This window comes from Bubalus bubalis, chromosome 8, assembly GCF_019923935.1.
Source record: "Bubalus bubalis isolate 160015118507 breed Murrah chromosome 8, NDDB_SH_1, whole genome shotgun sequence".
Lineage (NCBI taxonomy): Eukaryota > Metazoa > Chordata > Mammalia > Artiodactyla > Bovidae > Bubalus > Bubalus bubalis.
This window is the reverse complement of record NC_059164.1, coordinates 92,925,133-92,951,449: the sequence shown is the minus strand read 5'-3', so window position 1 is coordinate 92,951,449 and position 26,317 is coordinate 92,925,133. Positions and strand designations below refer to the sequence as shown.

The window sequence follows — 26,317 nt, the reverse complement described above, 5'->3', positions numbered from 1 at the left end:
CAGTGGCTCTCGTCCTCTGTGGCACTTTCACTTGCTGAATCTGTGTCTCTTAGAGGCAACACAATTCCACATTTGAATGTATTGTTCTGACATATTCGTTGAGTGAGGGATAGAAGGTGGAAGCCAGCTATCTGGTGGCAGGTTGACTACATTCATGTAGCTGCTAGCGTCTGACATCTTTATTATGACATCTAGAGTTGTTGTGATGACTATTTAGCCATGCCACGTGGCACAACCTTAGTTTCCCAACTAGGGATCAAACTTGTACCCCTTGCAGTGGAAGCACACAGTCCTAATCACTGGACCACCAGGGAATTCCCAGCATTTGTTTATTTAAATATATTTTATTTTTTGTGTAGTCAAAGTTCATACAGTCAAAGCTATGGCTTTTCCAGTAGTCATGTAGGATATAAGGGTTGGACCATAATAAAGGCTGATCACCAGAGAATCGATGCTTTCAAGTTGTGGTGCTGGAGAAGACCCTTGAGAGCCCCTTGGACTGCACGGAGATTCAACCAGTCAATCCTAAATTAAACCAACTGAATATTCATTGGAAGGACTGATGCTGAAGCTCCAGTACTTTGGCCACCTGATGCTAAGAGCTGACTCATTGGAAAAGACCCTGATGCTGGGGAAGATTGAAGGCAGGAGGAGATGGGGATGACAGAGGATGAGATGGTTGGATGGCATCATCAACTAACAGACATGAGCTTGAGCAAACTCCGAGAGATAGTGAAGGACAGGGAAGCCTGGCATGCTGCAGTCCATGGGGTCCTGAAGAGTCTGACATGACTTAGTGACTGAACAACAACAACAACTTTCTTTTTAATAAAATATAGCTTTATTTTCCCTTTACTACACAGTTAGGAATACATGTATATGTATATTCTTAAAAATTCTGGTTATAGTTAGGATACTTCTGAATTTCATTTTCAGGGTAGTAAAAGGGATGCTACAAAGTATTTGCTTTACAAAGAGGCCTTGGGGTGGAAGAAGGTTGAGACCACTGGGTTAGAGGATCTATCGCAGGATGTAGTGGACGGTGGCACCACCCAAAAATCCTGGTCCAGAGGCAGAAGTGGGCACTGACAAGACTCTGGGTTGCTTCCCTTTCTGGGGGATGGGAGGAATGCACACACTCTTAATTAAACAAGGGGTAGTGTCACTGTGTCCGTGCAAAGCATTTTCACTTTCGAAGTGTAAGAATTGGGAGAATGAATTACTTTGCTGCCAAGCAGTCAGGGACGTGGGTTCTGCTGGGCACCTGTCACTCCTCTTGGGCTCCTGAAAACCTTTCCTATGGGCTGTGCCGGCCGTTCCTCATCCTTGGGGTTTCAGAGCCTGCCTGCCAACGCAGAAGCTGCAAGCCCAGATACTCGCTCTCCCGGGCCCCCTTGTAGCCGGGTGTGGCCACACAGAAGAGATGCACCTGCCCAGAAAAGAGAAGAAACTCACATTTCCCACGTTCTGGGGCAGGCTCATCCGGCACCTCCCTGAGCATCTGGTCTGGCCACGTCCACCGCTCTGTGGGTGGCCCTGACTTTTCAGTCACTCCTTATGGCAAATGCCTTGTGTTATTTGCTTTCTCTAGTTGGTCGATGTCTGCAGTCACATTTTTAATTCTTAATTTTTATCCTAGAAAGTAATGCTAGTTTCATTTTGGGGGAGTTTTGCCTATCCTGCCATGTTCTTCTTGCAGAGTGTGATGTGTAGGAGTAAACGCCCATCAGTCTTGCACTGAAGAAAGGCAGAGAGGCTACTGTGTCCAAGGCTTCTTCTCAACACTGTCATGTAAATATCACATGGATGGTCCTCGAGAGCCCCTAAGGTCACTGGGGCCTGAGTGTCCTGGAGTTAGAAAGCTGCCTGCCCATTCTGCCAGGGCCTGGAGAGCTTAGAAGGCAGTGGGTAATGAGAGATGATTGGATGGCATCACTGATGCAATGGAGATGAATACGGGCAAACTCCAGGAGATGGTGGGGGACAGGGAGGCCTGGCGCGCTGCCATCTATGGGGTTGCGAAGAGTCGGACATGGCTTGGTGACCCAACAACAACAATCAGAGCAAAACAGCCTCCCATATTCCTGGCCTTGTCCCTGCCCAGGCAACCCCTTCTCCTGCTGCCTCACACCGAGCCTGCCAAACACACAATGTCAAGAGAACCAACCTCACACGGAGGAGTTTTCACACCCTGTGGCCAGAAAACATTCTGGAGCAAATATGTGTCCCCCCACCTCCCCTAGAGCCTGGGGTAGATTCAGCAGGAGCTGGTGTGAGAAAAAAGGAAAACAGGGAAAATAAAGTCAAGGTTGGTCCTGATCGGGGCCCAGCCTGGCTTTTCTCTAAACCCAGACCTGGCCTGTGGGCTTCAGGGGGCGGGAGAGGCAGGAACCAGAGGAAGACCAGAGAGGAGAGGCTGAGGCTGGTTGTAGGAGGATGAATTTTCTCCCCTGAGTGGGAGAGAGGGAGCTGCCATGAAGTGTCCCTCCTCTTCCCTCCATTTAAAAATGAACCCAAGATTTTGCTTTTACTCAGTTGTGGTGAGGCTGACAGATCAGGAGACGACTGCCATTGATGAAAGTTTGCTGCCCACAGTTCCCAAGAGGAGAGGCACGCCACACTCAGAGGCAAGCTGTTCACTATTTCTAGAATGTTGTTAACCTTGGGAAGGGCAGTCCCCAACCCACCCCAGGTCTACAAGGCCCCAAGATGTCACAGCATTATAAAATACAGAACAGAAACAGCAGAATATCAGGGACTTCCCTGGTGGTCCAGTGTCTAAGACTCTGACATATGGGGGACACATATTTGCTCTGAGTTTCCAAAGCAGAGAGCCCGCGTTCGAATCCTGATAAGAGACCTAGATCCCACAAGTCACAATTAAGACCTGACAAAGCCAAATAAATAAATATTAAAAAAAAAAAAAAAAAAAGGCAACGGCTTCCCTGGTGACTCTGTGCCAATGCAGGAGATATGTGTTCGATCCCGGGTCTGGGAAGGTCTCATGTGCCTTGGAGCAACTAAGTCCACGCACCACAACTATCAAGTCTGTGCTCTAGAGCCTGTGAACCGAGGGCAACTACTGAACCCACGCACCGGATCTACTGAAGACCCTGCACCCTGGAGCCCGTGTTCCATAACAAGAGGAACCACCACAGTGAGAAGCCCACCCACCACAGCTAGAGAGTAGCCCAAGCAGCAATGAAGACCCAGCACAGCCAAAACAAAATTATTTTTTTTTAAAAAAGCAGAACGTCGGAACATGCCAGAGCATCTGTGTGTCTTTGCAGGGACTGTACCCTTTCCAAGTTCCCCACCCAATGGGGTAGAGCACACGAGCCAAGATGGGGATGTGAAAGTAGGGTATGCCCAGCCAGGTCCCCACATTTAGCCTGAACTGGGGGAGACCTGCCTTTCCCCCTGTTCTACAGGATGGAGTAGGGGATGGACTAGAGCTTTGGCATCAGACAGATCTGACTTGAGTTAGACCTGGTCCTCAGGTACTGCTGAGTGACCACGGGTAAATTACTTCCCTGCTCTGTGCCCAAGAGCATCCTGTTATAGAAGCTTCTCTACTTTAGCTTCTGGCTCTGTGTGTTCCACCACCCAGAGACCGCTCCAGCAACAAAACACAGCTTTCCTCAGACGTTCTTATGGCTGGTGCCTGGGCGACACTCAACACGTGGTACAGGGATGACCAGACCAGAAGGGACTGTGCGAAGGAGACATTTCAGGGAACAGCAGGGAGACACTGAGGCAAAGCCAGGTCACTCCAGCTGAGCGGAGACCTGGCCAGACTGAGTGAGCCTCATGGCTTAGGCTGCAAGTGGACTCTGAGGCCCCAGGACACAGACTGTGAGATGCTCTGCCACATGCAGGAGGCCGGCGCGCTTCGGCTGGGTCCAGAGACTGAAGCCACACGTGTTCACTGAACACAGGACCAGGACCCATGTACAGCTCTGTTAGGCCCAGGATGAGAAATAAAGCCACATTTTGAGAGGAAAAGGGAAATATCCCATCCTTTTCAAGTTCCTGGTAGCACCTGTACATTCCAAACTGTGGAGAATGGACCGTTTACTTATTTATTTCTTTAAGAATGGACATTTAAAAAAGTAAGCTGATTTTTCCCTGGTCATCTTTTCTCAACAAATTCCAAGAAGGCTGAAACTCTAGAGCTCACCTCTAACAGTCCTTAATCCTGCCTGTTCCCCAACACAAGGATATCTTTGTGGGATTTCTGATGAGACAGCTGCGTTTCTCTGAGGTGGTTTCACAGAATCCTGGAGTCGACCCTCTCATCTCCCATCTCCCAGCTATGATGGAGCAAACTCAGACTTGGGACCCCAGGGAACCCCTGCTTTCTGAAATGCCTGACTCATCCTACCCAGGCATTCTTGAAGAAAGTGAAGTGAAATTATACCCTCCCACACTCCTTTAAAAATGTATACTCTACATTCCAGTTGTCGTAGTAACATCTTCACGCTGCCCCGCGGCCTTTTATATATTTCAGTGCTGATGGACCATTAGTTACCATGAGAACAGGAATGATTTCAAACACAGCCAGTCTTGTGGTGCTTCTATTTGTGCCTTGTAAAAAGCAAAACCCACGTCCACAGGGACAGCTTCAGCAGAGCTCAGATAGTTGACCAATGGAAGGATACGGTCCTCAGTCAGTGGATCCTAGAGACCACTAGAGGGTCACTTTATTTGTCCTCTGAATTGTATTTTAAAGAAAAGGTGTATTTTTTTTTTTTTAAGATGCAGTTGCTCTATTCATTGTCACTTTTTGGTAAGTCGATTAGTTTCAAATGCATGTTCCAACCCTCAGCCTTGAAGACAAATTTGTCACTCCTGCCCCACAATTGTACTCGTGCCCCGAGCCATGCTTCCCTCTACTCCTCCAGCCTGACCCGGAGACCCATGGGTGACCAGGCAGTGCTATTTCAGGGGCTAGTTCAGACCCAAGGTCTGTGCATTTATCCTTTCTTTCCTAGTTGAATGTTTGGAAAATGTAAGCCCTCTGAGTTCAAGGACATAACTCTTGAATCTTCAGAACTCTCTGCACAGTCCTATCTGTTAATTGACTTGACTTATAAGCTTTCCATTCTGATGGAATTAAGTTTCAGCTGAGAATTTTAAGTCATTTCAGAGGATCTGTGTGTGGGAACAAACCTGAAGGCAGACACCAACCCCACAGTCTGAACAGCAGGCTGTGACACATTCTTTAATTAGTCCTATTCCCATAACGAACACGTATTGCGTGCTTACCACGTGCTGGGCACATGGCGAAACACGTGACATATATTATCTCATTTAATCTTCATAATACCCTATGACGTACATTGTTTTTAAGGTTTTTAAAATAATGTTTATTCCTTAGAAGTTAACATGTGCATAATAGGAAACCAAAAAACACAAGAAGCAAACACCAAAGTCGTTCATAATCACAGGCAGTTCTCCGTTTGTTCTTCTGGGTCTCTTTTGTATATTGTCACAACTAAGCACCCATTTTTATGTAAGTTGTTTTTAATCTTTCGTTTTATGAAAGAGAAAACAGAGCCACAGATATTAGACAACTTGACCCAAGTCACACACTAACTACCCAGTGGAGCTGGAATTTGATTTCAAGTGTCTTGCTCCACAACTCATGCACTTGCTCACCAGGCCAAGTAAACCTGTGCTACAAAGACATCCTCAGACCAAGGCCCGTTGTTCATCTGTGCAAACTCAGCAGCAGATGGCAGCATGGAGACCCTGTAGAAACTGGTCATTCCCTGCGTTCTGGCTTTCCTGCCTTACCACTTTGCCACTCCTGCCCTGGCAGAATTCATTGCCCCTTGAATCAATTCCTGGTCCTCTGGGAAACAAGCTGGTCCCTAAAACACCAAGGGGCTCCATAAAAGGACTTCAATTTTTGACCCAATACGCTCATTCATTGGAACTTAGTCTAAGAAAATTATTCAAAATGAACCTAGACATAAAAAGGCATTCATTCAGCATTATATATCATAGCAAACGTTGGAAGCAACATCAGTGTCCCACTGTACTGGATCCTCAGGTAAATTATAGTACACCAATGAAACATAATATCACACAGCCATTAACAGACAGCTATGGAGATGAAACCACCAGTTAAAATTTTGTAATTCAACACATATACTCAGTTCAGCTGCTGAAAATTAACCTTCACCTAAGACTATGGCAATGTTTTATCTTTTTAAAATGTTTATGGTTAGTGAAAAGCAGAATATAAAATGTTTTCAATATATTTAAAAATTAAAATATTTTAATATATTTAATAAAATATATTCTGTAATTAAAATTGTGTAAACAATGAATTGACTCTGCAAAGGGCCTGGAAAGACAGGGAAAAATATGCAAAAAGAATAGGAGTCAAGCCTGATTCATCTTGGTATCCCAATACCTAGCTGGTGCCTAACATACATGAGCTAATCAATATTTTTGGTTGAATCTAAACTGCTATATCAGTATGGGAGAATCAGGTTACTAATTTTTCTTCCCTTATAATTAATGTAATGCTGTTACAATAATGTTAATACAATTTTTAAAAGGCAGTGTGCTTGGAGTCTTCTGGATTGGAGGTTGAGCAGTGTATTAGCCTGCCTGGGGGGGCCATAAGAAAATGGTGGTTTGGGGATTTCCCTGGTGGTCCAGTGGTTAAGACTCCTCCTTCTAATGCAGGGGACACAAATTTGATCCCTGGTCAGGGAGCTAAGATCCCACATGCTGTGTGATGCAGCCAATAAATAAATAAATGGGTGGTTTAAACAACAGAAATTTATTTCTCCCAGTCCTGGAGGCTGGGAAGTCCAAGATAAAGGTGCCAGCAAGGAAGTGGGCTTGCTGGATCCTAGGATAGTTCTATTATTAATTTTTTGAGGACTCTCCATACTGTTTTCTGGTGTCTCTGGTTTTTTTTTGTTTTTGTTTTTTTTTTATTTTGGCCACCCTATGCAGCTTGTAGGATCTTAGTTCCCTGACCAAGGATTGAGCCCTGGCCCTGGTACAGTCCTAACCACTGGACTGCCAGGGAATTCCCTGGTGTCTGTTCTTATAAGGATACCAATCTTACTGTACCAAGACCTCACCCTCATGACCTCACTTAACCCTAATTACTTTGCAAAGTTCCCATATCCAAATACACCACATTGGGGGTTAGGGCTTCAACATATGAACTCGAGGGCAGGGGACACAGTCAGTCCATAACAAGCAGTTAATGCCCAAAAGAGTTTTCTGTATCTGATAGCAGCTGGAGACCATTCTGGGCGAGACTGACCCCAGCGGTGATGGTAGCAAGTCCCATGGAGAGACTGGACAGGCATTTTGACATCCCTTGTTCATCCATGGAGCCTGCAAGGGACTGAGGTCAACTTAGGGGCTCTTGGGAGACAGCAGCACCCTCCAGTAGGACCAGTGAATAGAGGGATCTGGGGAAGAGGCAAAGACCCGGGGCAGTGGGGAGGACGGCCAGACTTCTACCACACCTGGTGGCTCTGACGGGGCACGGTGGTAAGCCAGACTCGTTATCCAAGGAAAGGGCTGGTCAGTAAGCCACTTCATTTGGACCGAAGGCCGAAACCAGCAGGGGAACTTAAGCTGATCCATCAAACAAAGCAAAGCTGGGCAAAGAGGTTCTTCAACCCACTACTGCCCCCATGATAACTCTTTTCCCTCCTTTCATTGTCTCTCAATTGATTCTCAAGGTCAATAAGCAGCCACACCTTCACACTCCATATCGGTCCTGAATAGACAGTGATTTCCATCTATGCCCATGTGGTGGTGGTACACAACACACGCACACAGCCTGCTGTACTGCAGCAACAGGCTGCCTTTGTCGCCTTGGTGGGTTCTGGGAGGTTGACTGCAGCCGTGCTGTTGAGCTCAACAATCTTACAGAACAGAAGCCCACAGGCTGCTGAAGAGGTCAAGGTGGAGGGCACAGGGAGCCTGAGAAGAGATCAAGTGATTCTTGCCCGTTCAGTTCCCACAGTCAAAGGGCAGACTCAGAAGGGTGGACGGTGCTGTTTCTAGCTCTCCTGCTGAACTTTCGTGGCAAGTACGATGGTGACTGGTGCTCCAGAAGCCAGAGACCAGGCGGCCCAAGAAGATGCGGTCTGAGGGACCCCCCTCTCCCGTGGGGGCAGTGGCCCTCAGTCTGCACCCTCCTTGCGCTGACACTGCAGCAAGCCTGGCCTCTCATTCACAGCATCTCTGCCTCGCTTATCATTAACTCACTTCACATGCTAAGCAGGGAGAGAAAACGCAGGGCTGAAATAACTGGAGGAGGCCGTCACAGAGCAAGGGGAGGGAGGGCCTGCGGCAGGTGGTGTGGTTCGGGGCCTGGAGGGTGAGCCCTGTGGGAGGACAGAGAGGCACTGTTCTCTCTACAGCACAGAGGAGACACGTGCACTCTGGCTGCCGTGTGCCGGGGGAGGGAGTCAGGGGAGGGGGCGGTCCTGGAGGGGATCATACCTGCCCCTGTCACTTGGAGAGAGAAAGCCTTCTGTGGGAGGTCTGCCCTGCATATGCCTTCCCCTCCCACCTCTACCAGAGATCTATAACAAAAAAGGAAAATCCTTCATTTTTAAAAAAATTGTGGTAAAATACATGTAGCATTTTAACTGCTGCTAAGTCTATACTTTAGTGGCATAAAATACATTCACGGGAATTCCCTGCCAGTCCAATGGTGAGAACTCCATGCTTCCACTGCAGGAGGCACGGGTTCGATCTTTAGTCAGTGAACTAAGATACCACGCAGTGTGGCCAAAATAAATTTACGGATAAATACATTTACAATGTTGTACAACCACCACCACTATCCATTCTTTATCATCCCAAACAGAAACTCCATACCCCTTAGACAACAGCTGCCCATTCTGCCCTCCCCTCAGCCCCTGGTAACCACTATTCTACCTTCCATCAGTATTGTTGCTGTTGTTCAGTCGCTCAGATATGTCCGACTCTTGCAACCCCATGGACTGCAGCACACCAGGCTTCCCTGTCCTTCACCATCTCCCGGAGCTTGCTTAAAGTCATGTCCATTGAGTCGGCGATGCCATCCAACCATCTCATCCTCTGTCGTCCCCTTCTCCTCCTGCCTTCAATCTTTCCCAGCATCAGGGTCTTTTCCAATGAGTCGGCTCTTCAAATCAGAGGGCCATAGTACTGGAGCTTCAGCTTCAGCATCAGTCCTTCCAATGAATATTCAAGATTGATTTCCTTCAGAATGGACTGGTTGGATCTCCTTGCAGTCCAAGGGACTCTCAAGAGTCTTCTCCAGCACCACAATTCAAAACTATCAATTTTTGGCACTCAGCTTTCTTTATGGTCTGACTCTCACATCCATACATGACTACTGGAAAAACCATAGCTTTGACTATATGGACCTATGTCAGCAAAGTAATGTCTCTGCTTTTTAATACACTGTCTAGTTTGTCATAACTTTTCTTCCAAGGAGCAAGTGTCTTTTAATTTCATGGTTGCAGTCTGCAGTGATTTTGGAGCCCAAGAAAATAAAGTCTGTCACTGTCTATAAATTTACCTATTCTAGATAACTCATGTAAGTGGATCTACAATATTTGTCCTTGTATCTCTGGCTTATTTCACTTTGTGTAATGTCTTCAACGTTCATCCACACTGTAGCATGTGTCAGAATTTCATTCCTTTTCCAGGCTACTATTCCATTGTATGTATAGACCACTTTTTTTGATCCACTCATCTGTTGATGGACATTTAGATTCTTGCCATCTTTTGGTTATTGTGAATAATGCTATGAACACGGGTGTGCAGGTGTCTGTCTGGCCCCCTGCTTTCAATTCTTTTGGGTATGTACCTAGAAGTGGAACTGCTGGATCATATGGTAATTCTATGTTTAACTTTTTGAGGAACCGCCAAATTTTCCCACAGTGACTAAACCACGCCTTGAGCTATTTAAATGAAGGATGAATCTATCCCAAAAGCCTCATGTCTAATGTCCTGTCCTGAAAGGATGATCCAATGTCCAGAAAGGCACGGTTTCACTGTGCTGGGAAATGTGGGTGCCCCATCTTAAAGATGGGGGCAATGGAGAAATGGTAACAACTGGGAGAGGGTGACCAAGAGGGGTCATGTCAAGTAAAAGTGGTTGACTTCCAAGTGGTTCAGACACCCAAGTTTTCACCACCAAGGGCATGGGTTCAATCCCTGGTCAGGGAACTAGGTTCTACATGTCACAAAAAAAAAAAAAAAAAGTTCTGCATGCCACAACTAAAGATCCTGTATGCTGCAACGAAGACCTGGTGCATCCTAATAAATAAATATATTAAAAAAAAAAAAAACCACCTGGGTGTATAGATGCAACATCTTGAGAACACATTTCTTTAACTAGATACCCAGTACCACTTGTCCCTTAGCTTTATTTCCATTTTAATTGTTTTCTGAGTCCTTTCTATTTCTTAGAAAAGTAGTGCACTAATACAATAGTTACTAGTGCTAATAGTTACTAATAGTGCTGTCCAGCAAATATTTCTGGTTGTCCTCTGGGGCATGTTGGGTATTGTGGTGTCAGACTTTATTTATTTGGGCTCCAAAATCACTGCAGATGGTGATTGCAGCCATGAAATTAAAAGATGCTTACTCCTTGGAAGGAAAGTTATGACCAACCTAGATAGCATATTAAAAAGCAGAGACATTACTTTGCCGACAAAGGTCCATCTAGTCAAGGCTATGGTTTCTCCAGTGGTCATGTATAGATGTGAGAGTTGGACTGTAAAGAAGGCTGAGCACCAAAGAATGGATGTTTTGAACTCTGGTGTTGGAGAAGACTCTTGAGAGTCCCTTGGACTGCAAGGAGATCCAACCAGTCCATTCTAAAGGAGATCAGTCCTGGGTGTTCATTGGAAGGACTGATGCTGAAGTTGAAACTCCAATACTTTGGCCACCTCATGTGAAGAGCTGACTCATTGGAAAAGACCCTGATGCTGGGAGGGATTGGGGGCAGGAGGAGAAGGGGGTGACAGAGGATGAGATGGCTGGATGCCATCACTGACTTGATGGACACGAGTTTGAGTGAACTCCAGGATTTGGTGATGGACAGGGAGGCCTGGCGTGCTGCGATTCATGTGGTTGCAAAGAGTCAGACACCACTGAGTGACTGAACTGAACTGAACTGAACTCCTTTAAAGGTAGCTGTGGCCACTGTGACTTACCTTAACCAATAAAATGAGAGATGCAACCTGGGTCATTCAAGGTGGGAACTTTAAGGGCTGGTGTGCAATTTCCACTTCTTTCTTTCCTTCCTGGTACCTGGGGCAGCCTGTGACACCCCTCGTGGTGGCTGCTGAGTAAACCTGAGTCCTTGAGTGAGGAGGATGGGAACAGGCCCCCAGCTCACCCTCAGTGGACACACAGCCTGAAGGAGAAAGAAAACTTCCAGACAGTCCTCCATGAACTGCAGCCTTAATAAGCAATAAACCATTGGTTGTTTAAAGCCACTGAGATCTGGAGTTTATTATCATGGCATAGGTGGCTTGTTAGCAAAATCCTGCAACCAATATTTATGTGCCAAGGTGCTGTCAGTGCAGCTGGGACCACGAAAGCCATTAATAAGCCACCAAGCCCCTCTTAACAGAAAGCCAGCTCCTAGCAGGAACGATAACTACTGAATAGTGAATCATACAATTAACTATTTCACTGTAAAATGTGTGGAGAAGCACAGGGCCCTGAAAAGTGTGAACAGCAAATGACCTAGTTTGGTGCGGGTTCAGGGAGCCTTCTTTTGCGAGGATAGAAGGAGGGGCTCTCGCGGCTAACTGAAGTCACCTGGGTGGAAGAAAGGACAGTGTTCCAGGCAGAGGGAACAGCGGGAGCAAAATCCCTGAGGCAGAGGGGAGCTTGAGCATCAGGGATGCTCAGAACAGGGCAGCAAATTGCTGGGAGGCCAGAGGTAGGGACCTGACCACTCAGGAGCTTTGGGCCATGGTGGGAAGCCGGGTCTTATCCCAAGAGCGATGGGGTAGCCACGAGAATATTCAAAGCAGAAGAATCATGTGATTAAGTGTATTTTTTTTTTTTGGTAAATATTTCTTTAAAAAATTTTTTTTAACTGAAGGATAATTGCTTTACAGAATTTTGTTTTCTGCTGTATTTTTAAAGAGCAGCGGCTAACACAGTATTTGTGTGGGGTTAAGAAACGTCACGGAGAAGGCAATGGCACCCCACTCCAGTACTCTTGCCTGGAAAATCCCATGGGTGGAGGAGCCTGGTAGGCTGCAATCCATGGGGTCGCGAAGAGTCGGACACGACTGAGCGACATCACTTTCATTTTTCACTTTCATGCATTGGAGAAGGAAATGGCAAGCCACTCCAGTGTTCTTGCCTGGAGAATCCCAGGGACGGGGGAGCCTGGTAGTCTATGGGGTCACACAGAGTCGGACACGACTGAAGCGACTTAGCAGCAGCAGCAAGAAACGTCAGGTGGGGAGAAAATCGATCCCTGGTTGGCCCGGACCCTCAAGACCAAACACAGACGCAGCCTCTAAACACAGCACGCGGGCTCAGCCTCCGGGAGCCTCAGGCTACACTGAGCGATCCTGTTGCAAGCTGGCGGTCGCGGCTCAGGGGCACATGCTCCATCCTCCCACCACCAGGGGGCGACGAGGAGACGCGGGCTACGGCCTGCGGGGCTGGCGCAGACTGGGATTCTGACACCTGCAGATTTTGGTTTGTGCGCCCACGGAAGCCCCGGTCCCTCCCTTCTACATTTACCTTCATCTCCTGTTTTATAGAGGAGCCTGAGAACAAGAGGACCCCTTGTCTAGCAGATCACGGTCCCTGTTCCCGTTCCCCACCCTCCCTGACATCTCTGCCGCGTGCAGCCCCGAAGACTCCCTTTTTTCCAGGTTTCCTCTTCTTCTCCGACTCCGTCTGTGACAGTTGCTCTTCTTCTGCTCCTAAATCTAAGGCGGTTGTCCGCCAGATTTCTAACTTGCTGCCCCTTTCTCATCTCAGCACTATGCTGATAGGCGGTCGGTCCCAAACCGTGTGCGCTTGCGCTGAAGTGAAGTCTGTCTAAACCTACACACCTGGCCAACAACTCTCTCCTGAGCCCTGGTCCCCAAATCCTGAGTGCCTGCAGGGCGTCTCCCTGAGTTTCCCGTGCCACCTCAGGGCCCTTAGGGAGAAGGTCTGATTCACCTAGTTCAGGTTTTACAGTTAGGTGGGAGGCAGAAGGTGTGAAGGAGGCGGAAGCCATAGAGAGCACAGCCAGTGTGGGACGGCAAGGGAAGAATTAGCATAGAAATAGAGTCCACAGAAGTAAAACAGATGTAGAAGTACAGGTAGAGCTAGGGGAGCCAGGAGGGACTGTGTCAAAGAAGTCCAGACGGAAGAGTCTTGAGAAGAAGGGAGTGGACAGAAACAGGGCACTCAGTTCAGTACAGTTCAGTCGCTCAGTGGTGTCTGACTCTTTGTGACCCCATGGACTGCAGCTCGCCAGGCCTCCCTGTCCATCACCAACTCAACCCTGGAGTTTACTCATGTTTAGTCATGTAAGCTTATGTCCATTGAGTCCGTGATGCCCCCCAACCATCTCATCCTCTGTTGCCCCTTCTTCTCCCACCTTCAATCTTTCCCAGCATCAGGGTCTTTTCAAATGAGTCAGTTCTTCCCATCAGGTAGCCAAAGTATTGGAGTTTCAGCTTCAGCATCAGTCCTTCCAATAAACATCCAGGACTGATCTCCTTTAGGATGGACTGGTTGGATCCCCTTGCAGTCCAAGGGACTCTCGAGAGTCTTCTCCAACACCACAGTTCAAAAGCATCAATTCTTCAGCGCTCAGCTTTCTTTATAGTCCAACTCTCACATCCATATATGACTACTGGAAAAACCATAGCCTTGACTAGATGGACCTTTGTCAGCAAAGTAATGTCTCTGCTTTTTAATATGCTATCTAGGTTGGTCATAACTTTCCTTCCAAGGAGCAAGTGTCTTTTAATTTCATGGCTGCAGTCACCCTCTGCAGTGATTTTGGAGCCCCCCAAAATAAAGTCAGCCACTGTTTCCCCATCTATTTGCCATGAAGTGATGGGACCAGATGCCATGATCTTAGTCTTCTGAATGTTGAGTTTTAAGCCAACTTTTTCGCTTTCCTCTTTCACTTTCATCAAGAGGCTCTTTAGCTCTTCTTCACTTTCTGCTATAAGGGTGGTATCATCTGCGTATCTGAGGTTACTGATGTTTCTCCCAGCGATCTTGATTTCAACTTGTGCTTCATCCAGTCCAGCATGTCTCATGATGTACTCTGCATATCTTAGTGGTACAGAAAATGATGGTATGGTTTGCAGTCCTTGGAATTTTAGAATTAATGGAACAATGACGTTTATCAAGCAATTTCGCTGGAGCAGCAGAGGCAGGAATCTGACTGTAACAGGTTGAGAAGAGGACATTTCATGAAACAACTGGGTCTAGATGCTTGCTCCTTGGAAGAAAAGCTATGAACAACCTAGACGCATATTAAAGAGACGTCGCAAAGAGTCAGACACAACTGAATGACTTCACTTTTTCACTTTACCGACGAAGGTCCATATAATCAAAGCTATGATTTTTCCATAGTTAAAGGAGATCAAACCAGTCAATCCTAAAGGAAATCAGTCCTGAATATTCATTGGAAGGACTGATGCCGAAACTGAAACTCCAATACTTTGGCCACCTGATGCAAAGAACTGACTCATTAGAAGACCCTGATGCTGGGAAAGATTAAAGGTGGGAGGAGAAGGGGACGACAGAGGATCACATGGTTGGATGGCATTACGGACTCAATGGACATGAGTTTGAACAAGCTTCGGGAGTTGGTGATGGACAAGGAAGCCTGGAGTGCTGCACTCCACGGTGTTGCAAAAAGTCTGACAGGACTGAGTGACTGAATTGAACTGACTGAAACCAAAAATGTCAACATCAAAGAGTTCCTTGGGTGGCCCTGTGATTAGGATTCTGGGCTTTCGCTGCCACCGCCTGGGGTTCAGCTCAGGTTGGGGAATCAGACCCTGAAAGCCAGCGGCACAGTCACCCACCTCCCCAAAAAAATAAGTATCATAAATGATTCCCTGCCAAAAAAGGAGGAAACTGTTTCAGATTAACAGAGACCACAGAGACATGATAGCTAAGCACCATGTGTGATCCTTGCTAAGTCCTGTTTAGATCTCTGATCAAAAGAATCCAACTAACTGCGATAATTTGGCAAAATTGATGACAATAAAAAATCCCTGATGGTTCAGTGGTAAAGAAGCTGCCTGCCAGTGCAAGAGATGTTGGTTTGATCCCTGGGTCAGGAAGATCCCTGGAGAAGGAAATGGCAACCCACTCCAGTATTCTTGCCTGGGAAATTCCATGGACAGAGGAGCCTGGCAGACTATAGTCCATGGGGTCACAAAAGAGTCAGACAGGACTTAGCAAGTAAGCAACAACTGGGATAGTTTAAAAAAGCAATACAGATTAATATTGTTTTGATGTCAATTTCTTGACCATAAAAATCCTACTGTTGTTATAAATGAGAAAGTCCTGTTATCAGGAGCTAAGTATTCAGGAATGAAGATTAATGATGAACACAACTTACTTTAAAATAGTACAGGAAAGAAAAATGTGTGTGTGTATATATATATATGTGTGTGTGTGTGTGTGTGTATACCCTTTTACATATTTTAACATTTTGCTACATTTGCTCTCCATGTATGTAAGACCTACATAGATGTATATATGCTACATATACATTATATGTATAATATGCATATTAAAAAATAAATTTATTTATTTATGGTTGCACTGGGTCTTCAATGCTGCATGCTGGTTTTCTCTAGCTGCGGTGAGTGGGGGGCTACTCTTTGTTGTGGTGCACAGGCTTCTCATTGTGATGACTTCTCTTGTTTCAGAGCAGCGCTCAAAGGTACATGACTTAGTTGCCCCGCTGCATGTGGGGTCTTCCTGGACCAGGGATCAAACCCATATTCCCTGCATTGGTGGGCAGATTCTTCACCTCTGGACCACCAGGGAAGCCCTGCATATGTTTTATACAAAGATTCACAATTTAATAGCTGCCCCTTACTCTGATTATCAGTATATAAGAAATATATATATAGATATACATGTATGTTTGTATGTATTTATATTATATATGTATATAATATATACACATGTGTATGTATACATACTCTGATTATGTGTATATAAGAAATATATGTAGTATACAAATGTTTACCTATATATTTGTATTATACGTGTGTAGGTGTGCAAATGTGACAAAATGCTAGGGCAATGGTTTCAACTTGGAATGACTTTGCCTCCCAGATATGATGATGTCTGGAGGTATCCGTGTCCTCAGTTGAACTGGTGCTACCAGCATCTGGTAGGTGGAGACCAGGGGTGATGCTGAATATCCCACAGTGCACAGGACATGCTCTCAGGACAACCAGTGATTCAGCCCCAAATGTGAATAGAGCCAAGCTGAGAGCTGTGATTTAGGTAAAAGGCCTAGGTGTCATTGCACTTCCTCTTACTCTTTTGGTAAGCTTGAAATTAAAAACAAAAACAAAAAAAAAAACAACTCTTATTGTCCTTTCTGTACTATGTGCAGTCCTTAGTTGCCCAGTTGTGTCTGACTCTTTCTGACCCCACGGACTGTAGCCCACCAGGCTCCTCTGTCCATGGGGATTCTCCAGGCAAGAATACTGGGGTGGGTTGCTATGCCCTCCTCCAGGGGATCTTCCCAACCCAAGGATCGAACCCAGGTCTCCTGCTTTGCACGATTCTTTACGGTCTGAGCCACCAGGGATTTTTTAATTGTTATCAATTTTACAAGGGGTACTTCCTTTCTAAAAAATGTCCTCTCTCAGGAATTCCCTAGCAATCCAGCGTTTAGGACTTTCACTGTTGAGGGCCCTCAACAGCGGCCAAAATAAATATACATATCCTCTCTCCACATGCATTGCCACATCTTCCTTCCCCTTCCATGGACATTTTGCATGTTCTTGGAGTTTCTGGCCATGGGCCCTGCCTCCTCCCTCGCACTGGAACAGCGCTTCCTTCACAAACGGCTAGAGTAGCCTCACAGCAAGGAGGCTTGCCTCCCAACAGCCCACGTGTGGCCTGTGTCTGGACTTTCCCGTCATGGCTCCTTTCACAGGCTCCCCTTTGAATTCTCATCCATAGGAAGGATCAGGATCCTGGTTGAGTTGGGTTTAGGAGAAATAAAAACCGCAGGGTTCGAGGATCTATTTTATCATCAGAGGCCCCCCAGGTGTCCTATAAAGGCTAGTCTCACCCTCTTCTTAATCACCTGCATAAACCAGACAACTAATGCGCTTTGTCCAAGTGGAAATAGAAACGCAGCTGCCGCCACAGTGGAACCTGGGCATCAGCCCCGTTCACCAGGCTGGGAGCACCTGAAGGGAGGGACCCTGTCTTACCTTCCTAGTATCAAGTATAGAAGATACTCAAATTGTCAAAATGGGATAATTTTATTGAATTTTAGAGTGTTTCACCAAAAAAAATTTTGTTTGAAGTAAAATGTGCCACAACTTTTATATGGCTTGTGTGTGATAGTTCATGTCATACACCCACTATACCACCGCCACAGCTATTCAATTCAAAACTCCTAAGGGCTTCTCAGAACCCCAGCACTGCAATGAGTACAAGACTAAATAGCCACTCTGCTAAAACCTGGGTGGAGACTCCGGTACACAGTGCCCCATCCAAGCCCCTGTTCAAATGCTTCCAGTCCTTTCTGCATGCTCATCATTTAACCATCTCAAAAGAGGAAGACATCGCCACCTCCATGATCCACTCAGCCCACAGAAGTCTGTGACGGGCACGTCTGCCCTCCCTTCAGCCACGTTCTCCTGCTGTGGAGATCAGAAAGCAGCAACATAGCTGCCACCTCCCTCATGTTCAGATAAACACAACGGCTCAGACATGAGCTCCTGAAGCCCAAGAGGCAGAGTAGGGCCTCAGACATCCTACAAGGTCAGAGATCCGTCAGGTTTTTCAGCATCTGGTGAGGCAGCAAGAACTAGTGTGGGGCTTCTCCAAGGGTCCTGCAGCAGCGCAACCTGAGAGTTTAGTGGAAACACAAATTCTTGAACCCCACCCTTCCTGCTGGGTAGGGCCCAGCAACCTGAGCTTTCGGGAGTCTTCTGGTGACCATGGTGCACACCCAGGTTTGAGAAGGACTGGACTAGGGCTGGTGTGTCCACAGAAACTGCTCGGATACAGCGCTGCAGTGTCAGCAGAGTGGGAAGTTCGCCCCGTTTCTCAGGAACAGACAGGGTCCTTTCAGGTTAAGAGGAGCACCATCTTTCACCTGACCTGAGTCAGGTTTCCCCTGACAGCCAGCCAAGGGCTCATACTAAGTCCACACAGACGACACAGCCAGACAAGTGTCACCCCCAGCTCGCGGGTTCTGAGCAAAATCCCCCTTCTCTGGTACAAAGATTCACGTACTTGCTTTTTTTCTCTGATATTTACAAAATCTCTGATAGCTATGGGATTCAAAGATGGTGCTTATACTTAAAGGTGCCTTTCCTTCCATGTTACATATTTGGGGCTTTTAGGTCCTTGGGGGCCAAGCAGAACCAATTGCGGTTTTCTCTCTTAAGTGTCTTCACACAGGCTGGGGAGATCCCAGAATATCAGTGGAAGGCAAAAGGCACATTTCCAGTAGTGACTCCAAGAGTCAGGGTCAGCTAAGCTTAAAAGAAAGGGCTGCAGAAGGTGGGAAGATGTAAGTGTGGAGAAAAAGAGGATGAAGAGTTTGGTGAAAGAGAAAGGAGAGAGGGACGAGGGCTAATTTATCTCTTTCTCCCTGTAAATGCCATGGACAGAGGAGCTGGTGGGCTACAGTCCGTGGGGTCAAATAGTCGGAAATGACTTAAGGACTAAGCATGAGCACCCTGCACCTGGACCACTGACCCTGTCGTTCCTTTGAGCTACTGTTCACAAGGCCTAGCAAGGTCAGAGCAGGGCTGACCACCCTGGTCTCCATCGGTGTCTGCGGGTAATTCAGGTCAGACAAGAGTCAGGCTGCTGAGAAGAAAATGGTAGTAACAAAAAAATATTTATTATTTTTCTAGAAAAAGATGAGGAAAGGAAACTGTGGTCGAAAGAGGGACCCATGAGCAAATGCAATGCTTTTTGTCATGTCTACTTTAAAAAACAAAACCCCTTTGGGCAAAAGAAAACTCGTGAAAGCTAGAACTGCCCTTGGACAGCGAGGTTCAATTCTAACCCAGATTTATAATAACTTTTAAAAGTTCTATCAATTCCACCACATTGTGTGGGAATTACCGCACTTTCTCCCCCCCAACCCCTTAACTTCTGAAAAACCAAACTGGCTCACTCACTCGTATCTGGGTTTAGCTGAGGAAGTAAAATGCGTTTATCATTATCTACCACAGAAAAAGCACACTCAGTTTGCATCTCAAGATTGTCTTCAGTAAAGTCTATTTTGCTTGCAACGGTGGCACAATCCTGCTTTTTCTTCCCTGGGTTCTGTTCTCTGCAGGATAGAGGGGCTGGGAAATGCTCTCGCTTAAGTCTTGCCTTTCCCCTTCTTTGTCTTGGCAGCGCCTGGCCAGCGGAAGCCGCGCAGCTGCAGACAGTCGGCCACGTTGTGCGCGATGTAGTAGAGGTTCAGCATGGCGGCGGGGCTGAGGATGTCCACTTCCGGCTTCTTCTGCTTCTTCCCACGCGACTTGCCCCGGCCTTTCTTCTTCCCTTTAGCAGGCTTTCAAAGACAAGTATATACAACGGGGCAAAAGTTAGTTCTTATAACCTTGAAAATATGTTGAAATATGTTGAAAATATATAATTTTCAACATTTCCCACCGAACTTAAGGGGAAAAAAAGTTCCTAAAGGGAAAAAAACTGACAACAAAAAACGTTTGTATGAAGCGGTAAGAGAAGTCATATGCAGTCCGATGCAGCGACTGCCTATCAAGCACCGTCCAGAGACCCAACGTGATTTAAGCGCCCAGAGACTGGGAGAGCAAGGCGGAGAAACTGAGGCACAAGACCTATACATTGCTGGCTGTGTCATTCCACGAGAGGGTGAAGTACAGGGAGATAAACCGGGGCGGGGGAGAGAAGGCCAAGGGCCAGAGGGGAATGCGTGTAGGGGGAGGGGAAGGCTGGCACAAAGGAGAATTCTGTGTTCCAGGCTTCCCCAGCGCCTCCCCAAAGATGCCCTCCCAAGAAGAGAAGCGGCCTTCTCCTCTTTACTTTTGTTAAAAACAAAACAAAAAAACTCCCAAAAAACACAAAAAACTAAACTAAAATAAAAGCCCCAACCTATGGCAATTAGTATGTGGGTCTTGTTTGCAGTTTGCTTAGAACAAACCATAAAAAGGCATTAAAAAAAAAAGCAATTGAGAAAATTTGACAATATCAAGTAATTATTAATTCAGTTAGGTCTGAGAGTGGCTTTGGGTCATGGAAGAAAATGTTCACACGTTTCAGACATGCATACTAAAATCTGTAGGCATGAAATGAAGCCTGAGATTTTCTTTTAAAATACTGCACCTTGCCCACCCCCACCCGACCAATAAAACATAGATGAAGCCAAGGTGGCAAAATGCTTACAATTTCTGAATCTGAGATATGACTAGTGATTCATTTTACTATTCTCTTTTTGTGCATGTTTCAGAATTTTCCTAATACTGATTAAATTAAAATGTATTGGCTAATTAGGATCAAATACATATTTTGGCATTTGTTATGTGATACTCTCAACCTCATTAAGCAGTCATGAGGATCAAGGGAGACACGAATCTCAGGCACATAGCAAGTGTCTGACACTAAGCACTTAATAAAGGACGTTGCCATCACTTTTATCATGGCTAATCCTCATGAGTTTCAAGGGAGGGAAGTATATTCGCATCTTAAAAATGGAAAAGCAGAGGCTCGGCAAGGTCACAGTGCAAACCAGCATTCACCAGGCTCGGGAGCAGCGCTCTTGCCATAATCATACTGCCTGGTTAAGGCCCTGTGGGCAAAGAAATGGATACCATCCTAACCTGGGAACAAATGATTCCCTAAGTTTTGCTATAGCCACACGAGGCTGCGAGGAATTCTCTATTCCTATGACCCACCCATACAGAAAATAACAGATGGGAGTATACTACAGAAAAGGTGTCTCTTCTAGGCAAGGGAAAGGAGGAGTGTGTAAGTTATCAAGGATGCCTGCAAGGTCTAAATGTTTGTATAAAATAGACGTCCTGTTCATAGCACCTCACTTTAAAAATGTCCTCACTTAAACAAAGAGAAACATAGTCAATGTGTTTAAAATACATTTTTGTTAAGTGAAATGGAGGATGTTCCTAGATATGAAACGCAGGAATGAAGATGAGACATTATGTTACAACACAGTGGCCTGGCTTCTGTGAGGAAATCCAAATGAAGAGAGACAATATGGAGCCCATATGATAACTGCATCTCCCGATAAAGCATCCTTGTGGGGGATCGGGTGTCCACTGCCGTAAGCTCTTAAGGATTCTGAGTCCTGGCTTTCTTTATGATTTTATACTCTTTTGCATGTCAAACACACTTGACTTACCTGGAATAAGTGCCAAAAAAAAAAAAGTGTGTGTTTTAATCTCTAAAATGGTTTGAGAACTAAGATTCACACAAAAGTTTGACATTTTTATTCAAGGTTCTCATCTTTTTGTAGAAATTGGCAAACTGATTCTAAAATTCATATGGAAATGCAAAGGATATAAGACAGAGGTTTGACATTTTTATTCAAAGTTCTCATCTCTTTGTGGAAGATTCTAAAGTTCATAGGGAAATGCTAAGAGTTTTAAAAAAGAAGAACAAAGTTGAAGGACTAATACTACCTTATTTCTAGAATTATAAAGCTATAGTAGTCAGATGGTATTGGTGTTAAGATAGACAAATAGATTAATAAAGTGCAAACTAGACCCACATGTATATTTAGATAACTGATTCAAATAACTGATTCAACTGATTTTCAACAGAAGTACCAAAGCAGTTCAGTGGAACAAGGATAGAATAATCATTTCTATAAATGCTGCTGGAACAATGAATATCCATGTGCAAAAGAATGAACTTCAATCCATATATGTTCCATATGCAAAAATTAACTCAGAATGGTTCACAGACCTAAAGGCTCAAAATTATAAAACTTACAAAAGAAAATACAGAGAAAAGCCTTTGTGACCTCGGATTAGGCAAAAATTTCCTAGATATGATATCCAATTTGATGTCTGTAAAAGAACAAATGGGTAAATTCACCATCAGAATGAAAACTTATGCCCTTCAAAAGATACTGAAAGGAGAATGAAAAGCAAAGCCACAGACTGGGAGGAAATATTTGCAAATCATATATCTTGAATGTGGTGATGGCCTAATGTCTGTACACCTATGTCAAACTTATCAAACTGTACATTTTATATATGTACAATCTATTGTGTATCAACTCTAGCTCAATAAATCTGTTAGAAAATTACTATAAAGGAATGAAAATTTTCAGTTCTGAGCTGGTTGGGTTGGTTGACTACAACCCCATGGCTCTTGGCTATTCTGGTCTCAGAACACAGAGCTCTTGACTTAAAACTCTCTGAAATCCTTAATGAAGACCATTTTAGCTTCAAGCCCCACTTGCCTTCCTTCTAGTACCCAAATGCGCCAAGATCTCCCTGCTCCCTCCTCTTCTGCAGATCTCCAAAGAGGGCCTAATTTGTTTCTTATCTTTGTGCTAGCCTCTGCTCAAATATTACCTCTTCAGAAAAACCTCCCAGACACCATGCCTGTATTCTTTCTACTACTAAGGTGACCATATAATTCATTGCCCAAACCAACACACTTCAACAAGCATTAACTGGGACTGTCCCAGGCAAAGAGGGAGGAAGTACAAATGGCCTCCCAATAACCCTCCCAGCACTGTCACTTCCTATCTCCTTGCCCCAAGCACTCTTTACTATTTAATAATACTTTTTATTTATGTATTTACTTTATGTTTCCCTACCCAGAGGTTTTATCTATGAGTTCGCTTAATTCCCCAGGACCTAGAACAATGTCTGGAACACTGCAGGGATGAATAAAATATGCTGAGTGAATAAAATGCAACTCAGATGCAAGGCAAACAGCTGAGAAAAGAAGAGAAGGAAAGGCAAAGGAGAAAGGGACCAATACAGCCAACTGAATGTAGAATTCCAAAGAACAGCAAGGAGAGATAAGAAAGTTGTCTTAAATGAACAATGCAAAGGCACAGAGGAAAACAACAGAATGGGAAAGACTAGAGAGCTCTTCGAGCAAACTGAAGATACCAAGGGAGCATTTCATGCAAGGATGGCACAATAAAGGACAGAAATGGCAAGGACCTAACAGAAGCAGAAGAGATTAAGAAGAGGTGGCAAGAATCCAGAAGACTGATACAAAAAAGTCTTAATGACCTGGATATACATAATGGTGTGGTCACTCACCTAGAGCCAGACATCCTGGAGTGTGAAGTCAAGTAGGCCTTCGGGAGCATGAGTACGAATAAAGCTAGTGGAGGTGATGGGATTCCAGCTGAGTTATCTCAAATCCTAAAAGAGGATGCTGTTGAAGTGCTGCAACTCAATATGCCAACAAATTTAGAAGACTCATCAATGGCCACAGGACTGGAAAAAGTCAATTTTCATTCCAATCCTAAAGAAGGGCAATGCCAAAAATGTTCAAACTACCGTACAATTGCACTCATTTTACATGCCAGCAAGGTAATGCTCAAAATCTTTCAAGCTAGGCTTCAACAGTAAATGAATCAAGAACTTCCAGATGTACAAGCTGGATTTAGAAAAGGCAGAGGTACCAGAGATCAAATAGCCAACATCTGCTGGATCATAGAAAAACTAGGGGAATTCCAGAAAAAATCTGCTTCACTGACTATGCTAAAGCCTTTGGCTGTGTGGATCACAAGAAACTGTGGAAAGTTCTTAAAGAGATGGGAATACCAGATCACCTTACCTGCCTCCTGAGAAATCTGTATGCAGGTCAAGAAGCAACAGTTAGAACCTTACATGGAACAAAAGACTGGTTCCAAATAGGGAAAGGAGTACATCAAGGCTGTATATTGTCACCTGGCTTACCTTATATGCAGAGAACATAATGTGAAATGCCAGGCTGGATGAATCACAAGCTGGAATCCAGACTGCCAGGAGAAATATCAACAACCTCAGATATGCAGATATTACCACCATCATGGCAGAAAGTGAAGAGGAACTAAAGAGCCTCTTAATGAGGATGAAAGAGAAGAGTGAAAAATCTGGCTTAAAATTCAACATTCAAAAAACTAAGATCATGGCATCCAGTCCCATCACTTCATAGCAAATAGATGGGAGAAAAGTGGAAACTGTGACAGATTTTATTTTCTCCAAAATCACTGTGGATGGTGACTACAGCCACGAAATTAGAAGACTCCTGCTCCTAGGAAGAAAAGCTATCCTAAACCTAGACAGCACATTAAAAAGCAGTCACTTTTTAACTTGGTCAACAAAGGTCTGTATAGTCAAAGCTATGATTTTTCCAGTATTCATGTAGGGATAAAGAAGGCTAAGGGCTGAAGAAGTGACGCTTTTGAACTGTGGTGCTGGAGAAGACTTTTGAGACTCCCTTGGACAGCAAGAAGATCTAGGCAGTAAATCCTAAAGGAAATCAACCCTCAATATTCATTGGAAGGTATTGATGCTAAAGTGAAGCTCCAATACTTCGGCCATCTGATGTGAAGTGCCCACAAACCGGAAAAGACCTTGATGCTGGGAAAGACTGAGGGCAGGAGAAGGGGGAGAATGGGGCAACAGAGGATGAGATGGTTGGATGGCATCACAGACTCAATGGACATGAGTTTGAGCTAACTCCAGGAGATAGCGAAGGAGAGGGAAGTCTGGTGTGATGCAGTTCATGAGGGTCGCAAAGTTAGAAACGGCTAAGGGACTGAACAATAACAACAGTCCACAGAAAGAATCCCACTTGGGACCCTAGACGGGGCAGCAGAAGCCAGGTGCCTGACTAGTCGCTCTTGGTATGTACTGGCGCCCTGGGCATTCTCTGGGTGTGAAAGTTGCTCCGCAGAACCAAAGGACTTCAACCAACCAACTCACAAAAAGAGGGCCTGATTCTGCGGTTACAGTCCCCTTCGGCAGGCGCAGACCACCAAGAAAACCCCTCTCCCCCCTCATCTTTACCCAGAGCGCTCAGATCACTGGGCTGGACACCGCCATCCCACGACCCTTGGAGATGAAGGCGCCAATCTCTTGGCGCGGGCAACAAAGCTTAGTAAAGCGTGCCTCTACAAGACAAACGGTACTTAAATCAATTTAAAAAGTGCCTCGGAACCTCTTAGACGTAAGTAGAGTGTATTACCATGGTAATGCGTTCTCAGTTGAGCAGGTGAGTGTGGCAAGGGTTCCCAATCCTGAAAGAAAGACAGAGACCCGAGTTCTCCGCATCTCCTGGGGGCGGCGCCCCCGCGCCCATTCCTGCCGCTCACCGGGCTGCCGCCTCTGCACTCGCCAGCGAACCGCTGCCGGTCCCGGGACCTCGCCGCGTTTGTCTGGGACCGGCTCCCGCGGCGCGGCGCAAGGAGGCCGAGGCGCTCAGGGGAGCCCGGCGGGGCAAGGGGGCCGTCAGCCACCGAGCGGCCGCCACGCCGGACTGCGCACCCGCCGCACGGATGTTCCTGGATGCTCGTCTGCGACAAGTGCGCCTCTCGGGCGCTGGAGAGCCGCGCGCACAAACGTCGGGAAGCGCGCGCCGCGGGGGCGGGGCCGCGCAGTGTTTACCTGTTGCCTGGACACCCGGGCCTGGCGCCCGGCCGTTGGCAGAGTCCGACCTGCCCACCCCGTCCGCGGAGCCCTCGCCCGCCTTCCTGACAGACCCCGCCAGCCCTCCTGGATACGCCGCGTTGGCCGGGCCACTGTCCCTCGAGCGACTCTGGCTAAGGTTGCGCGCGCGTGGAACTCAGGCTCGGCGCAGCGGCGACTGGCTCCGGGCCACACCCGGCCGGACGGGGCGGGGGTACCGTCTTGGCCTTGGAGTGGGCGTTTTCAGCTGTGAGTGTGAGCTCTGCCACTCACCGACTGACCTTGGAGAAGTTAGCCAAGACTCCAGTACCTTTTTTGGGAAATGAGATAAAAGCCTTTGAGGGCTGAAGTGAAAACAACATGCGGAAATGTCTTAAAAGAGCCTGTAATAATAGAAACATTACAAAATTAAAAAATTTTTCATGATTTATTTTGGCTGTGCTGTGCGCAGGCTTTCTCTAGTTATGGCAAGT

The 26,317-nt window shown here is 46.0% G+C and overlaps 1 protein-coding gene across 3 annotated transcripts; it reads right to left on the bottom strand.

Annotated features, from left to right (window-relative positions):
- Window positions 1-19,083: 19,083 nt before the first annotated feature.
- Window positions 19,084-25,965, bottom strand: SMKR1 (small lysine rich protein 1). 3 transcript variants are annotated; one of them, XM_025291515.3, is made up of 3 exons: window positions 25,824-25,965; window positions 25,405-25,456; window positions 19,084-19,771 (listed from the first exon to the last, which is right to left on the bottom strand). In XM_025291515.3, the coding sequence occupies exons 2-3, from the start codon at window positions 25,405-25,407 to the stop codon at window positions 19,577-19,579; spliced, it is 198 nt and encodes a 65-aa protein (XP_025147300.1). In that variant the 5' UTR covers window positions 25,408-25,456; window positions 25,824-25,965; the 3' UTR covers window positions 19,084-19,576. The 3 variants fall into 3 exon arrangements, with proteins under 3 accessions (XP_025147300.1, XP_025147299.1, XP_025147298.1); XM_025291514.3 differs by lacking the exon at window positions 25,824-25,965 and adding an exon at window positions 25,532-25,647; XM_025291513.3 differs by lacking the exon at window positions 25,824-25,965 and having other exon boundaries at window positions 25,405-25,671.
- Window positions 25,966-26,317: the final 352 nt, after the last annotated feature.